Here is a 14,138-nt window from a genome sequence, read left to right on the forward strand (position 1 = left end):
ATGTATACTGCAAATTTATCAAGATCATGAGATAGCATACAAAAATCAATATGTTTCTATTTACTGGAAGCAATTATTAAATGTTAGGTTTAATAATGAAAAAATGTCATTTATAAGAGCAGCAGAAAGTACAAAATACTAAGAAAGTATTTGAACAAAAGGTATGCAAGACCTTGACACTGAGAACTACACGACTTTGCATATAAAAATCGAAGATCTAATAAATGGACAGAGATGGTTAAAATTCTGTTCTCAGGGCACCTGGGTGGCTCAGTCGGTTAAGCATCTGACTCTGGGTTTCAGCTCAGGTCATGATCTCAGGGTCATGGGATTGAGCCCTGCATCAGGTTCTGTGCTGGGCATGGAGTCTGGGATTCTCTCTCTCCTTCTCTCTCTGCCCCTCCTCCTGCTCATGCTCTCTCTCTCTCTCTCTCTCTCTCTCTCTCTCTCAAATAAATCTTTTAAAAAAAGAAGAAGACATAGGAAAATATCTTCATAACCTGAAAGTGGGCATAATTTCTTAGGTCAGAATAAAGCACTAACCCCAAGAACAAAACTGATAAATTAGACTTCATTAAAATAAAAAATTTCTGGGGTGCCTGGGTGGCTCAATCAGTTAAATGTCCGACTCTTGATCTTGGCTCTGGTCCTAATCCATGGTTATGAGTTCAAGCCCTGCATTGGGCTCCACACTGGGCATGGAGCCTACTTAAAAAAAAAATTTTTTTTAAATTTCTGCTCATCTAAGAGCGCCATTTAAAAAAGTAATAAAAAGACAAACCACAGATGAAAGTATTCACAATACATATCTGGAAGAAAATAGTCCCAATACATATTATCTCTGACTATAGACTTATTTTCAGACTATGTAAAGAATTCTCACAAGTCAATAATAAGCAGTTAAAAATGGCCCAAAGATTTGAAGAGACACTTCACAAAAGAGGGCATATAAATACCCAATAAGCACCTGAAAAGGTACTCAACGTCATTAGTCATTATCAGGGACCGGCCCTTGGCCGGTACCAAAGAGACTTAGAATTATAGCCTACTGAATAAGGTATCTTCCCGGAGACATGAGCAAATGTGGGGTCTAGGGCTAAGACATTTACAACCTAATTTGTAGCAAATAGGTTCTAGTGATCATTTCTGAAAAAGAAACAGTAGTTTAGAGCTGCATACCTACAGGAAAATAGGCAATGGGCATGGACGGTTGTGTCCCGAGGCTTCTAAATATCTGCTCAAGGTTACCGCGTCCCCAGACATAAGAACGAAGCCGTCGAAGATGTGCTGAGTGATAGATTAGTCCAGGATATTGAAGTCCACATCACTGGGGCAAGATCAGAAATTGATTAGACATCTATTTAGGATGTTAAGAAAGGTAGGATCGAAGGGAAATGGGGAGAAAAGGCGCAATTGGATTAGTTTCCGGTGTCCTACGCGGAAGTGCACTTCTGCTCGAGAAGGAGGATGGTAGATCGGGATGGGTCCCAGGTAAGTGGATTAGGGCTCCAGGGATGTCTTGTGAATCCGAGAGAGCCAGCCTGACCTCAGTCCCATGTGTTCATGAAAACACTGGGTCTGAGCTGAGGAACAACAGCTGCCGCGGGCATCACTGCACGTGCCAATGGCCGGACACCAGCTTCGACCTCACCTCATGTTGGCTATACTTTTGATCTCTCAAAAAACCCTGTAATACGCTGTTGGCCTAACCAAAACATCCTGGAGAGAGCAAATGCCTGGGTATTTGCCTCTTGTCATTCCTTGGTCTATAGGAAAAGTCCGTTCTGCTATGGAAGCGTAGGCACTTAGAAATCAGTACTTGATTTAAGGAGCTGATTACTGGTGTCCGGCCAGGCCACCTATCCCCCCAGCTGCCTCCAGGGGGCAGTCTTACAAGGGTAAGTCCGTGGCAACCGCTTCGTCTGACGAATTCTTTTCCTTAGGTCCTCCATAGATTTCTCTGAAACAACCACAGAATCCTATAAGCCAGACAGTGTTATGGTTACATCACGTAAGTGTCCGTGTTGCAGGCAAACAACAGTTCGTAACTCACCTGGTTAGCAGGGCAACTCAGCTCGATTGGAAGGGATATAGAACGTGATACACTGAGTGAAATTCAAAATTTGATGGGAATGTTGGGTTTTTAGGAAATGTGGCAGGTAAAACATAGAAGGACAAGGTCAGGAATAGATGCTGGTCTCAGACCCCGGAAATCTGCCCAGGAGGCAGACCTGGATCCCTGTGCATCTGCATTTTTCGAGGGAGATGAGGAACTGGCCGTGACTACCGTCATGGAGGCTGACTGTGTCTTCAGGGGAAAGCCCAGGTTTTGTGAGGGGGACTCGATAACACTTTCAGAACCACCAAGGGGCCCGGGGTGAGTCACCAGCAGCTCTCGTGCCTAGCATCAGGACCGGAGCACAATATAGTCATTTCCTCTTGGGAATTTGGTAATGGAAGAAATTTTATATCCAGATTTGGGGCATATTTATGTTAGCATATTATTGTTACAGCAGCCCCGGAAAGCTAATGGAGTGGCCTTGGAGTTAATTCAATTCTTGCACTGTTTTAACTCACGTCCTCTAGGGGAACATATGCCCTGTCCATGGGGATATTACAGTAGTGGCCTCATGAAGACGGGCAGTGGTGTTCTGAGACGGGCTGAGCCCAAGAGACTAACAGAAGAACCCCCCAGGAATGCCGGCGTTGGGGCTGGTGGCCGATCCTCCTTCTCTGCTTCGATATTTCCTCCACCGAGAAGCAGCTCTGTTAGTGTGACTTTCCTACCCTCTGTACGTCCTCTAGTTCCTGAGCCCTGGGTCCAGAGGGAAGCAGAATCCGAGGGCGAGTTTGGGAAAAGGGACTGAGGGGCAGGGCAGACATAAGCTACGCCCCTCCCTTCCCCTTCCTGGGAGCAGCTCACCTGCAGAGGGCGCACAGATGCTCCGCAGCCGCGGGATGGGGTCTGCCCATGCGTTCCCCTTCTGGCTTGCTGCTCAAGATTTGGGCAGAGAAACAGGTGCTGTTCACAGGCTCCTTGCACGCTCACACTTACCGTATTATTTCTAGTTTTAAGCTAGCTGATGGTTATTCTCCTACCATTCTGTCCTATTTCAGCTACGTATTTATCCAGTCCATATGGATGCGTTTATCACTGTGGCACGGAGACATAGGAACGGTGAGAGATGGGGACACAAGGCTGCCTCGCTCTTGGATCTCCTGGTGCATCTGCAACTCGGGACATGACCCTTCTCCGGGGCCCTGTGACTCTTGGGATTTCAAAGATGGAGGGGTTAGTGTTCCCTCAGAACCTTGGCTGGGAAGATGACCCCTCTTGCTTAACCTTAAACTGAATACTTTTTAAAACCATGGTCTCTGGTCTACCTAGCCAAGAGGAAGCTAAAGGAGGAGGCTGATAAGAGGCAGTCAGGAAGCTACCACACAGGGGAGACCCCTCCACCCCGCCCCCCCCCCCCCACATGCAGAAGGCCGGCAGATAGCATCCCTAACCTGGCTCCAGGCACTGGGTTGACAACAATCCACTTCCAATCAACTACTGGAAAGAAAACTGGAGCGTGTGCTTGTGCCTTGAGGCTCCCCGTCAGCATGGTTTCACATCCAGAAGTGTGTTGGACAACGTGCATCCGCCTTCTTCAAGCTGCTCTTTCTCTCCCCCAAAGCCCCGGTCACCCCAGCAACCTCTCCCCACGTCTTCTCATCTCTCAAACTCTGCACACTGCTCTCCTTTGCCCTCCCCCTGGATCCTTTCTTCTCTGGGTCACTGCATATAATTTATTAGTAGACATTCTTCTGATTCTTTCCAAACCCAGGAGAAGTCTCCCAGCTGATTGAGCAGAAAAAGAATCAGTCCATCTTTTTTTTTTCAAAGATTTTATTTATTTATTTATTTATTTGAGAGAGAGAGCGAGGATGTGACACAGAGAGAGAGAGCAAGAGAGAGAGCGTGCATGAGCAGGGGGGAGGGGCAAAAGGAGAAGCAGATTCCCCGCTGGGCAGGGAGCCCGACTCGATCCCAGGACCCTGGGATCATGACCTGAGCCAAAGGCAGATACTTAACCCACTGAGCCACCCAGGCGCTCCAGAATCAGTCTATCTTTAAAGGCAGAGGGGTAAAGCAATATTGCCAACCTGCATCATTACTTTTTCTTTTGTGCTTGTCACCCCATTTACTTCCAGAGCAGTCTTCCTGCCTTCCCGGCAGAGCCGAAGGACGACATTGAAGGTGGGCAGCGCGTAGCTCTCTCCCTCGTCATGAGGGCCCTTGTTGGGAGAGCAAGGCCTACTGCTGTATGTCATCAGCCCTCCGTGTCTCAGCTATGGGGATGATTTTCTTCCCCGGTTTCCAGTACTAATGTAGACTTTTATGTCATATCTATTTAGTGGTTATGGTTAGGTGGTTTGAGTAAAAAAATTGAGCTCAAACCATCTTCTTGGATCAGAAGTCTCTACCTGACCTGAAATTTCATGTCAATACCAGGGTTTTTGTTTTGTTTTGCTTTTTTAATTTTCTTTTCCAATTTCTTTATTTATGCTTTGCAGAACATAGGACATTGTGTTCTCAGTTTTCCTGACTACATACATGAACTGAGGAACATTTATTTCATGCAGTCTTTTGGTTTCTTTCTTGGTTTTCAAAAACAACAATAAAAGTACACTGCTCTGGCACATATTTAATGAAATAGCATTTAGCAATTTCATGGGGAATGCCGTGTAAGTCCCACTCTTGCTTTGATGGTAAACGAGGGACCCAGGCTAGGATTGAATGTCACACTTGCCTTGGAGGACTCGGGGGCTTCTGCGTATACCTTTCAGGCTGACGCTCACAATGGAAGAGCAAAAGAACAGAGTTGAGAAAACATGCTTCAAGCCTGAGCCTCCGAGCCATACGAGCAAATGATGAAGACAAAGGCAGAAATCAAAATCAGAAACCAGTATGTTCCTCTGCCTCTTATGTTCTCTATGTTAGTGGATGACACAGGGTCCACGTCAAAAATCAGGGAGCTGGCCTTGACTCCTCTCTCCCTGGTCCCCTACCTTTTAAGTCATTCACCAAGTCATACCAATCCTCTCTCTCTGACAACTGTCACATCCATCGATTTCCTCCTATGTCCATGACTGCTCGTGCCGGGGTATGCTGGTAGGACCCTCGCTTGGGTTATTAAACATACAGTCAGAGTAATCACTCCAATCTCACCGTGCCGTGGCTCTGCCAGATATTATACTAAGCAAGCCCTTGAGCTTAGAGTCCAAAACCCCATAGCATGGCAGCATGTGTGCCCTTCACAAACCTGACCCCTGCCCACTTTCTGTCCATTGAACTTGAGCAAATGCCATTTTCACTTTGTGCCCCAAATGTATTCGTCTGCATAGACTGGTTCATGCTACAGCGACAAATAACTGTAAAACATCAGAGGTTCAACAGATAAAAGGTAATTGCTTGTTCATACAAATCCCAGCGTAGGGTGGCTGACTCTCCAAGCCATCCGTCCATGAATTCATGGGTCAGCAATCCGGGATCCTTTGACTTGTGGCTCACCATGCCAACACACAGCATCTGTGTTAACTGCCCAAGGGGAAGAAAGGCACTGGAGAAGCCGCGGGAGCTTTCCACTGCCTTGACTCGGAAGAGCTACACAGCAATTCCACTCTTATTTCATTGGCCAGCATAAGTCACATGGCTCTGCCAGAAAGCTGGGAATTGTAGCCTCCAAGGAGGAGGCCTATAGGAAGGGATGTGGCGAACGTGCAACATTTTCTCTGCCACACCAAACATTTGAAAGGCACGTGGTTGTTAAATTGGGACTTTCATCCTTGGGCCTTTGCACGTTTTCCTTTTTGTCTGGAAATCTTAATTCACACCCAAACCTTCTTCATGAATAATTCCTGCCCAGACCTATTTTTGTGGAGGAATGCATGGGAATGCTAGGCTGGAACCTCTTCCTCAGGATTCTGAAAGCTGGAACAGTATTCTAGAAGCTGGCTTTTAACTGGCATCCTTAAAATGAGAGCTAAGTTCCATCCCTTTAAGTTGGATTTTCAAATCAAATCAAAATGTTTATTTATGTAGATTTTCATATCTCCCTGTGTGATAAAAAGAAGTTATGTTTAGATGATTGGTTCTAAGTCAATGAGCATCCATATCTCTAGTTCTGGACCTGATGTGATATCCAGCCCATTTCACAGCTGGTATGGAAGAGAGAAATGAGATGAACAAGTAACAGATGAACTATTTCTTAATTCTTTCTCTTTTTTTTTTTTTAAGAGAGGGAGAGAGAGCATGAGTGGTGGAGGGGGAGCAGAGGGAGAGGAACAGAGAGAATCTTAAACAGGCTCAACACCCAGCCCAACGTGGGACTCGATCTCACAACCCTGAGATCATGACCTGAGCTGAAATCAAGAGTCAGACGCTTAATCCACTAAGCCACCCAGGCACCCCCTTAATTCTTTATTTTATATTTTTTACTGTAATAAAGTTGTCAACCCTGTATTATCTATTATTATGTAACAAAGTATCACAAACCTGGTGGCTAAAACAACACACGTATCTTGCAGCTTCTGTATTTCAGAAATGTAGGCAGGGCTTACCTGGATCCCCTGTTTCAGAGTCTTTCACGAGACTGCGGTTAAAGGGTCGGCCAGGGCTGAGGTCTCATCTGAGGCTTGACTGAGGAAGGATGCACTGCCAAGTTCATGTGGTTGATGGCAGAATTCAGGTTTTTTGATGGTTTTCTGCTGGAGGTCCTTAGCGCCTTGCCACATGGGTCTCTCTATTATTGGCTCCCTTGATCATATCAAACAAGGGAGTCTCCTGGCAAGAGGGAAGTTCCAGTGTTATATAACATAATAAAAAAAGTGCTGTCCCATTGCCTTTGTCAAATTCTTTGTGTGTGTGTGTGTGTGTGTGTGTGTGTGTGTGTGTGTGTGTGTGTAGTTTTATGGTTTTATCAACACAAATATGATGGGCACACAAGTTGTCTATTCATTTTTTTTTGCTGCACAGCCTGGCATTGGGCTTGCTGACTCTGATGGCCAGCTGGGCTGCTCTTTCTACAGTGGTTCTGTGGTTCTTGGGGGAGACACTGTGAGCAATCTCTGTACAGTAAGATTTGTTGCACACCAGCAGCACTTCAAGCTCCTTGATGCTGTGGACTAGGAACTTCTGGAAACCACTGGGAGGCATGTGCTCTGTTTCCTTGTTGCTCCTGTAACCAGTGTTGGGCATCAAGATCTGGCCCTCGAATCTTCTATGTACCCTATTGTCAATGCCTTTGGGTTTCTGCCAGTGGTGCTTAATTTTGACATATGGGTCTGACTGGTGCTGGATGAGCTTCTTGGTCCTTTTTTTAATGATCTTGGGCTTCGTCAGAGGTCTGAGGTGGCCATGATGCCAAGCAGGAGATGGCTGCCACCTCTGCACGCAGCATCAAGGAAGAGAGACCTTTGTCATATTTTAATGCTAGAAGTAAGTCACAGGTCCTGTCCACACTCAAGGGGAGGGGATCACACAGTGGTGTGAATACCAGGAGACAGGATCACTGCGGGGGGGGGGGCCCGTTAGGATATGTCTACTGCAGATACTCTAAATGTTCCCTCAATTCCTTATTAGTCTTAAGATGCACACATAACTCACATGCGTGTTATATGGTCAGATAGGATTTGTTCTAGAGCATGTGATGAATTTACTTATTCTTTCCTAGATCTGACCCCCACCCCAGCCATTTTTATTATTCTAAAATGCCTATTTGGGATAGTAGATTGGTTTTCATTGGAGAAAAGTAGAGAAGGAGAGTAGATTTCCGATTTTATTTTAAACAAGAAGATCCTGTGCCTGTTCGTAAACGTTAGCTATCAACTGGAACATCACTTCTCCTAAGAATCTCTAACACCCCCATGACTGAATTAATTGCCATCCTACCCAGTTCTTTTATAGCTCTCTGTTCTGACACCTCTGGGAACATTTCTCATACCCTATCTCATTTGCTCCTTCAGGGATGGAGTAATATCTTATCATGCCCTTGGGTTCCCAGGACCTAGCCCATGCCTGGCACAAAGTAGATTGTCACTTAATATACATGGCATTTCACTGCATTGAAATGAATTTTTCTTCGGATCTGAAGCTGACCGGTTGTGGATGGTGGGATCTGAAGGAAATTGGTTCTTCACACTCATCCTAGTAACATTTTTGCCTGCGTCTTGGTAAAGAAGGAATAAAAATACCTGATGAGGGGTACCTGGATGGCTCAGTTGGCTAAGCGTCTGCCTTTGGCTCTGGTCATGATCTCAGGGTCCTGGGATCGAGCCTCGAGTCGGGCTCTCTGCTCAGCAGGGAGTTTGCTTCTCCCTCTCCCTCTGCCCCTGCTTATGTTTCCTCTCTCACTGTCTCTCTCTCTGTCAAATAAATAAATAAAACCTTTAAAAAAGTGCCTAATGGGCTATCAAAACCATCCCACAGTAAGTGTGTTTTGCAAACTTAATACGTAGAAATGTTTTTTGTTGAACTTACATATGAAGAAAGACTTTTCAAGTATTTCTTAGAGGTGTTTCCAACCCAAATATTGCCAAGCTGGCAGAGTAAGGAACATGTGGGGAAGCCAACTGAACAGGCAGGTCTCATTTTGTGGGGAAGGTAAGTGACGTGCAATATGACATAAGGAATAAGTTCTTCTTGACGACTTGGAAGAAAACTGTTATCACAATTTGAAACAATAGTGGGTACAGAAAAAAAAAAGAGTGTGTACAGAGTACTTAGCACTCTGTTCTTTTTTGTGCAAATTGATCAATCCCAGAATAAAGTCTTGGTCTCCTAGAGTTGTCAGAGGTGACGTTCTAGATGCGATATTTTTCAGAAAGCTAAGAGTGAAGAGGTAAAGGAATATATCGTGCTTGGTTTTGTTTTCTTTTTCTTCAATTTAACCCTTTTGTGAGTGAATGTTTTTCTAAAATGTAGCATGTACTTCGATACATCCATAAGCAGAGTCTGATTAACAAATGCACTCATAAATCATCTGGATTGGTGAACATGAACGTGAACACAAACACAGTACTGTGGCATCACATAGTGATTTTCTCAGGCCTTCTGAGGGGAATAAAACTGTCCCAGACTATGGTGGGTTTTTTTCTCCCACTTCTCTTGTGCCTTTTATTGTTCTTCTATAGTGACTTTTTGCTGTTAGTATCCCTTTTCTTAGCAGGCTTTCTTTTCCTTTCAAATTTAGAGCCTCTAAGTTACTCTTGAAAGCCAGATGAACAAACACGTTGGAACTATGTGCAAACAAAGAATCAAAAGTTTGAGTGAGACCCAAGTGTTTGCTGAGACATAATATGCTTAAATCTGATGTCAGGTGAACACTCAGAGGCCTTTTCTGTTCTGGTTGGGGTTAGAGCCACAGATTGATGTGGCTAAGTCATAGTTTAGGAAGCTGTTGCTATATTATATGAGCAGAGTATAAAAACAATTTTGGACATTACCCTGGAAGCATCTATTGCCTGCTATGTAGCAGGGAAAGCTGATGCTCAGAGAGGTGAAGTGACTTGCACCAAATCCCCTAATTTGTGGCCAATCCTGGACCTCAGGAGTGTGTTTCCTGATAATAGTTTCAGTGTTCCCCGCTCACCTTGCGCCTCTGGGGGGAGGACAAGGGTTGTCAGGGGCGGAGCAAATCCATTCATCCCTGGACTAGCAAATCCATTCATCCCAGGACATCTGTGTTTTGCTCCTGTTCCACAGTAGAGTCTTTCTGGACGTGTGTGTGTGTGTGTGTGTGTGTGTGTGTGTGTGTGTGTGTGTGTGTGTGTGTGTGTGTGTGTGTGATTATCAGAGCATAAGATCACACACAAAACCAAGTCAGGTCAGTACCTTCCTAGTCCTAGAGGCCATGTGGGAACCAGGCTTGGTTTGAGGCATGGAAGGTCATCAGATCCCAGCTCTGTTCATTTCCAACACTTTAGGGGACTCTCGCCCTCCTTATCACACCCCTAAGGATTTGAAGCTTTCCAGAAAAGTCTGTCCAACCCCACCCTCCTGACAGAGATTCTTTTTTTCTTTAAATTTTTTTATTATTGTTAATCACCATACATTACATCATTAGTTTTTGATGCAGTGTTCCATGATTCATTGTTTGCATATAACACCCAGTGCTCCACGCAGAACGTGCCCTCTTTAATACCCATCACCAGGATAACCCATCCTCCCATCCCTCTCCCCTCTAGGACCCTCAGTTTGTTTTTCAGAGTCCATCGTCTCTCATGGTTCGTCTCCCCCTCCGATGCCCCCCCTCATTCTTCCCCTCCTGCTATCTTCTTCTTTTTTCTTTTTCGTAACACGTATTGCATTATTTGTTTCAGAGGTACAGGTCTGTGATTCAACAGTCTTGCACAATTCACAGCGCTCACCATAGCACATACGCTCCCCAATGTCTATCATCCAGCCACCCCATCCCTCCCACCCCCCACCACTCAGCAACCCTCAGTTTGTTTCCTGAGATTAAGAATTCCTCGTATCAGTGAGGTCATGATACATGTCTTTCTCTGATTGACTTATTTCACTCAGCATAACACCCTCCAGTTCCACCCACGTCGTTGCAAATGGCAAGATCTCCTTCCTTTTGATGGCTGCATAATATTCCATTATATATATATATATATATATATATATATATATATATATATATACACCACATCTTCTTTATCCATTCATCCTGACAGAGATTCTGATTGGCTCAGAGCTCTGGAGCTGCAGCAATCCTAATTCCTAAGCTCCTGACTTGAAATCATGCCCCTCCAAGAAGTCACCAATCTGGCACCCTGAGGTGCTCTCTGGGGATCTCAGTGCAGGATGAGAGGAGACACCAAGAATGAGGGTGTGCCAAAGCACGGAGCCCCTCACCAAGTAGAACCACTTCCTGTCACCCCTCCTCCCAAGGGCTTTTTTTTTTTTTGCTGAGGAGGCAGAAGACTTGAACACATTTTATAATAAAACAAATTTCTATTCCAAAGAGGGGCCCCACCCTGGACAGGCGGAGAACTATAACCACTAGCTGAGCGTGTTTCTCATATGGGGCTAAGGAGACTTGAAAAATCATGTGCAGTCGATGCTGTCAGTGTGGACGCTCTGTCCGGATCCCCAATACTGGCAGGTGCACCCGTCCCCCGGCTGAAGAGAGCACGTCTGCCAAGGGCTCACGCCTGAGAGCTTCTCTGGAGCACTGTCTTTGGTTTATGGGAGCTGCCTGGGATGTCGCGCCACCACCCAACTCTAGGGGAGGCGAGGACTGACTGATGTGGTACCACAACCCAGGCCTGTTGCCTTAAGACTGGGCAAGTCTGTGGTGAAGCTCCCACTCCAGGGACCCTAAGGATCAAGCAAAGGCGAGATTGCACCTGGGCCCCAGGTTTGCTCTGCTCTCCCCCGTTTCCTGTCCTGCTCTCTACTCCCTTTCATTTTTTTCCTGTAAGAGCATGCTCTCGACAACCTCACAGCCCTCAGACCCGGTGTTCACCGAGCAGTCCCTGCCTCTTATCTCCTGGTGGCTTTGGCTGACAGCCTATGATTGGTGCCTATTACAGTCAACGGCAACTTCTATAGCATTTGCCCCCAAATACTTTTCTCCAAGCCTCCAATGTCATCTCCCTGGGTGTGCTTCCCAAACCCACCTCAGAAGTCCTGCAAGCTGAAAGAACAATTCTGTATCAAGAACAAATTCGGCTGATGCCCGGGAGGGATGCTCTCTCTCTCTCTTAGGGTAAAATGCACTTACTCCCACACCAGCACCATTGATATTAACTTCCCCTGTGCACGCCTCTCACACAAATGTTGCATTGTTGTGCTTGTCTGCCTATCTCGTTGGGGTTAGTAGGCTATGCTAGGAGTAGAGCTGGGGATCCCTGAGTCTCTTCCAGGGAAGAAGCAGATCCTGTGACTGGTAATGGAAACCGGAACTCAGGAAGATGGATCCTTGGGAGGAAGTGGAACTCGGTTTCTCAGACCACTCAGGGTTGATGATGCTGCCCTTGTCCTCAGGCGGTGAGGATTCTCTTGGGGCGGGGAGAGGTAGTCTAGGGCCTGAGCCCTCAGAGATGGGTTGGGTGGGCATCTCTGCACCCAGTGGCCCAATCCAATAGGATGGCTTTTTGGGGGTTCATTCCCTTCTCTTCTTCCCACACCCCCATCTTCTCCTACTTCTTCGGCAATGGGGGCACCTGGGTGGCTCAGTCGGTTAAGCGGCTGCCTTCGGCTCGGGTCATGATCCTGGGGTCCTGGGATTGAGCCCCACGTCCGGCTCCCTGCTCGGCGGGAAGCCTGCTTCTCCCTCTCCCTCTGCCTGCCACTCTGCCTGCTTGTGCTCTCTGTCGAATAAATAAATAAAATCTTTAAAAAAAATTTTTTTTTTGTTTAAACATTTTGGCCAGATCTGAGTGGAGGGAGTGCAGGGCAGAGGGGAGCGTGGGTGCGTGACTGAGGGAAGGTTTTGGGTCTACACTTGGGCAGAGTGGTGAAGCAGAGTCCTAATGGGGGTAGTTAGGTGAGAATCTGGGGACAGGGCCTGTGAGGTCCTGCCGGTCCTCCCTAGGTGGAGTCAGCCCTTCATGGCTCTTTGTCACCCTAACTCACAGTGCTGTAGTCACAAACAGGATGGCTTGATCTGCTGGAGGAACAGGAAGGCAGAACTGCACTCAGGGAGCTGGGAATGTTTGCTCTTCTCTTTTTCACTCCTGACCACTATTTCTTGAGGGGCTGGCCTGGTAGGAGATGTAGCCCGTGGGAGAGAGAGGCTCAGCCTGGCCTCTACACTTGACGTGGGGCTCTCCCTGGAGGCCGGCTCTGGAATCAAGAGTGCCCAGGGGAAAATGAGACAGGAAGTCCTGCGGGGGCATTAATACCTGGAGCAGAGCGACTCCAGTGTTCCCAGCACACCTTCTGCTCCAGAGGCCTTCTTGGTGCCTTCCTGAACTGCGGGCACGGGCAGCTCAGCTCACCCCAGCTGCATGGGGCATAATATCTCTTTGAATTCTCCATTTCATCTTGAATATTCATGTGCTTCTTGCAATAGACTCCACGAAACATCAGGGCTGGTTTTGGAATATGAATGACGTGAAAACTGGCACATTCTAGTTGCTAAGAACGTGCGGTTCAACCTCTCCACATCAGTCTCCTCATTGGTAAAATGGAATAAAAACAACGCCTCCCCCACAGGCTGGTGTGATGGCTGAGTTAATACGTGTGAAGTGCCTGGAACAGTGCCTGGTGCACCACGGATGTTCTGAAATGTTGTTGTTATCCCCCTACTATTACCCCGATATGAGAAGCACCTACGGTCGGTCCTCATTACTTGCAGCTTCCATGTTTGTGAATTCACCTCCTTGCAAAGATTTATTTGGAATTCGCAAATCAATACTTGCAGTTCATGGTCAGTTGGCAAAGGGGTGGAAATTGTGGATCACCTGCTCCGCACGTTCCCAGCGAAGGTGGAACAGGGAGGCACTCCTCTGCCTTCTGGCATCAGCTTTCACACTGTAAACAAGTTGTCCTTTTAGGGTCTGTGCAGTACCACTTTCTACATTTTTGTCTTCTTTGTTGGTGACTTCGCTGTTTAACAGGGCCCGGGAGAACAGTGCTGGAGTGCTCGCTAGCATATCCTCGGCGGGATGTGGTGCGTTAGGGCAGGAGTTGTACTGCTGGTGGCCGTGGGTGGGTTCAATGTCCATGAAGCGATAATGTATGTTTTAATGAGAACCACAGATAAAATGAAGTTGTGTCTTGATTGGTTGACGGACGGGACCGGGGGCTGGCAGGGACCTAACTCTGTATTTCAGAGGCTCAGTATTCACAACGTCATTGTTCCCTTGACTGTGTAAGAACATAACTATGGAGAACTGTAGGTAGGTGCATTCTTTGTGGTTCTGCCCAGCGCTCCCGACCCTGGACTGAGTAGTCTCCCCCTGCACCCTGCTCTTCTGCCCCCTTCACACTGCGTATGCTCTGCTCATTTTTCCCATGAGATTCTAGCCATTTCACATGGAGTGGGGAGACAGTCTGGAGAGCCTCCTCTTGGCCAGGGGCGTCCCCAGGGCCGGGAAGGTAAGACCAGGGAGGAGGGCGAGCTCCTCTGCTCTACCAC

The 14,138-nt window shown here is 46.8% G+C and overlaps 2 protein-coding genes across 3 annotated transcripts in view; one reads left to right on the top strand and one right to left on the bottom strand.

The window, feature by feature from the left end:
* SH3GL3 (SH3 domain containing GRB2 like 3, endophilin A3) overlaps positions 1-4,336 on the top strand; it is a 155,391-nt gene extending 151,055 nt beyond the window's left edge. Inside the window, exons 9-10 of one of the 2 annotated variants that reach the window (XR_004820148.1) lie at positions 3,118-3,292; positions 4,198-4,336. The gene's annotated coding sequence lies outside the window, so the exon portion shown is untranslated. Of the gene's footprint in view, positions 1-3,117; positions 3,293-4,197 lie in introns of those variants that run through there. The other variant, XR_004820149.1, reaches the window with a different exon arrangement.
* Positions 4,337-7,000: 2,664 nt separating this feature from the next.
* LOC118357076 (60S ribosomal protein L32-like) lies at positions 7,001-13,362 on the bottom strand. Its single transcript, XM_035728077.1, has 2 exons — positions 13,334-13,362; positions 7,001-7,391 (listed from the first exon to the last, which is right to left on the bottom strand). The coding sequence occupies exons 1-2, from the start codon at positions 13,360-13,362 to the stop codon at positions 7,001-7,003; spliced, it is 420 nt and encodes a 139-aa protein (XP_035583970.1).
* Between the last annotated feature and the right edge of the window lie 776 nt (positions 13,363-14,138).

The sequence above is a fragment of the Zalophus californianus genome, chromosome 6, assembly GCF_009762305.2.
Source record: "Zalophus californianus isolate mZalCal1 chromosome 6, mZalCal1.pri.v2, whole genome shotgun sequence".
In the NCBI taxonomy this organism is placed as follows: Eukaryota; Metazoa; Chordata; class Mammalia; order Carnivora; family Otariidae; genus Zalophus; species Zalophus californianus.

Excerpts from the sequence above, each read along its gene's own strand:
- LOC118357076 (XM_035728077.1), bottom strand. The coding sequence starts at position 13,362 with ATGGAAGCTGCAAGTAATGAGGACCGACC. Across the intron at positions 7,392-13,333 it reads GCAAGTAATGAGGACCGACC|ACCTCTGACGAAGCCCAAGA; the intron begins GTAGGTGCTTCT and ends TGGCCACCTCAG.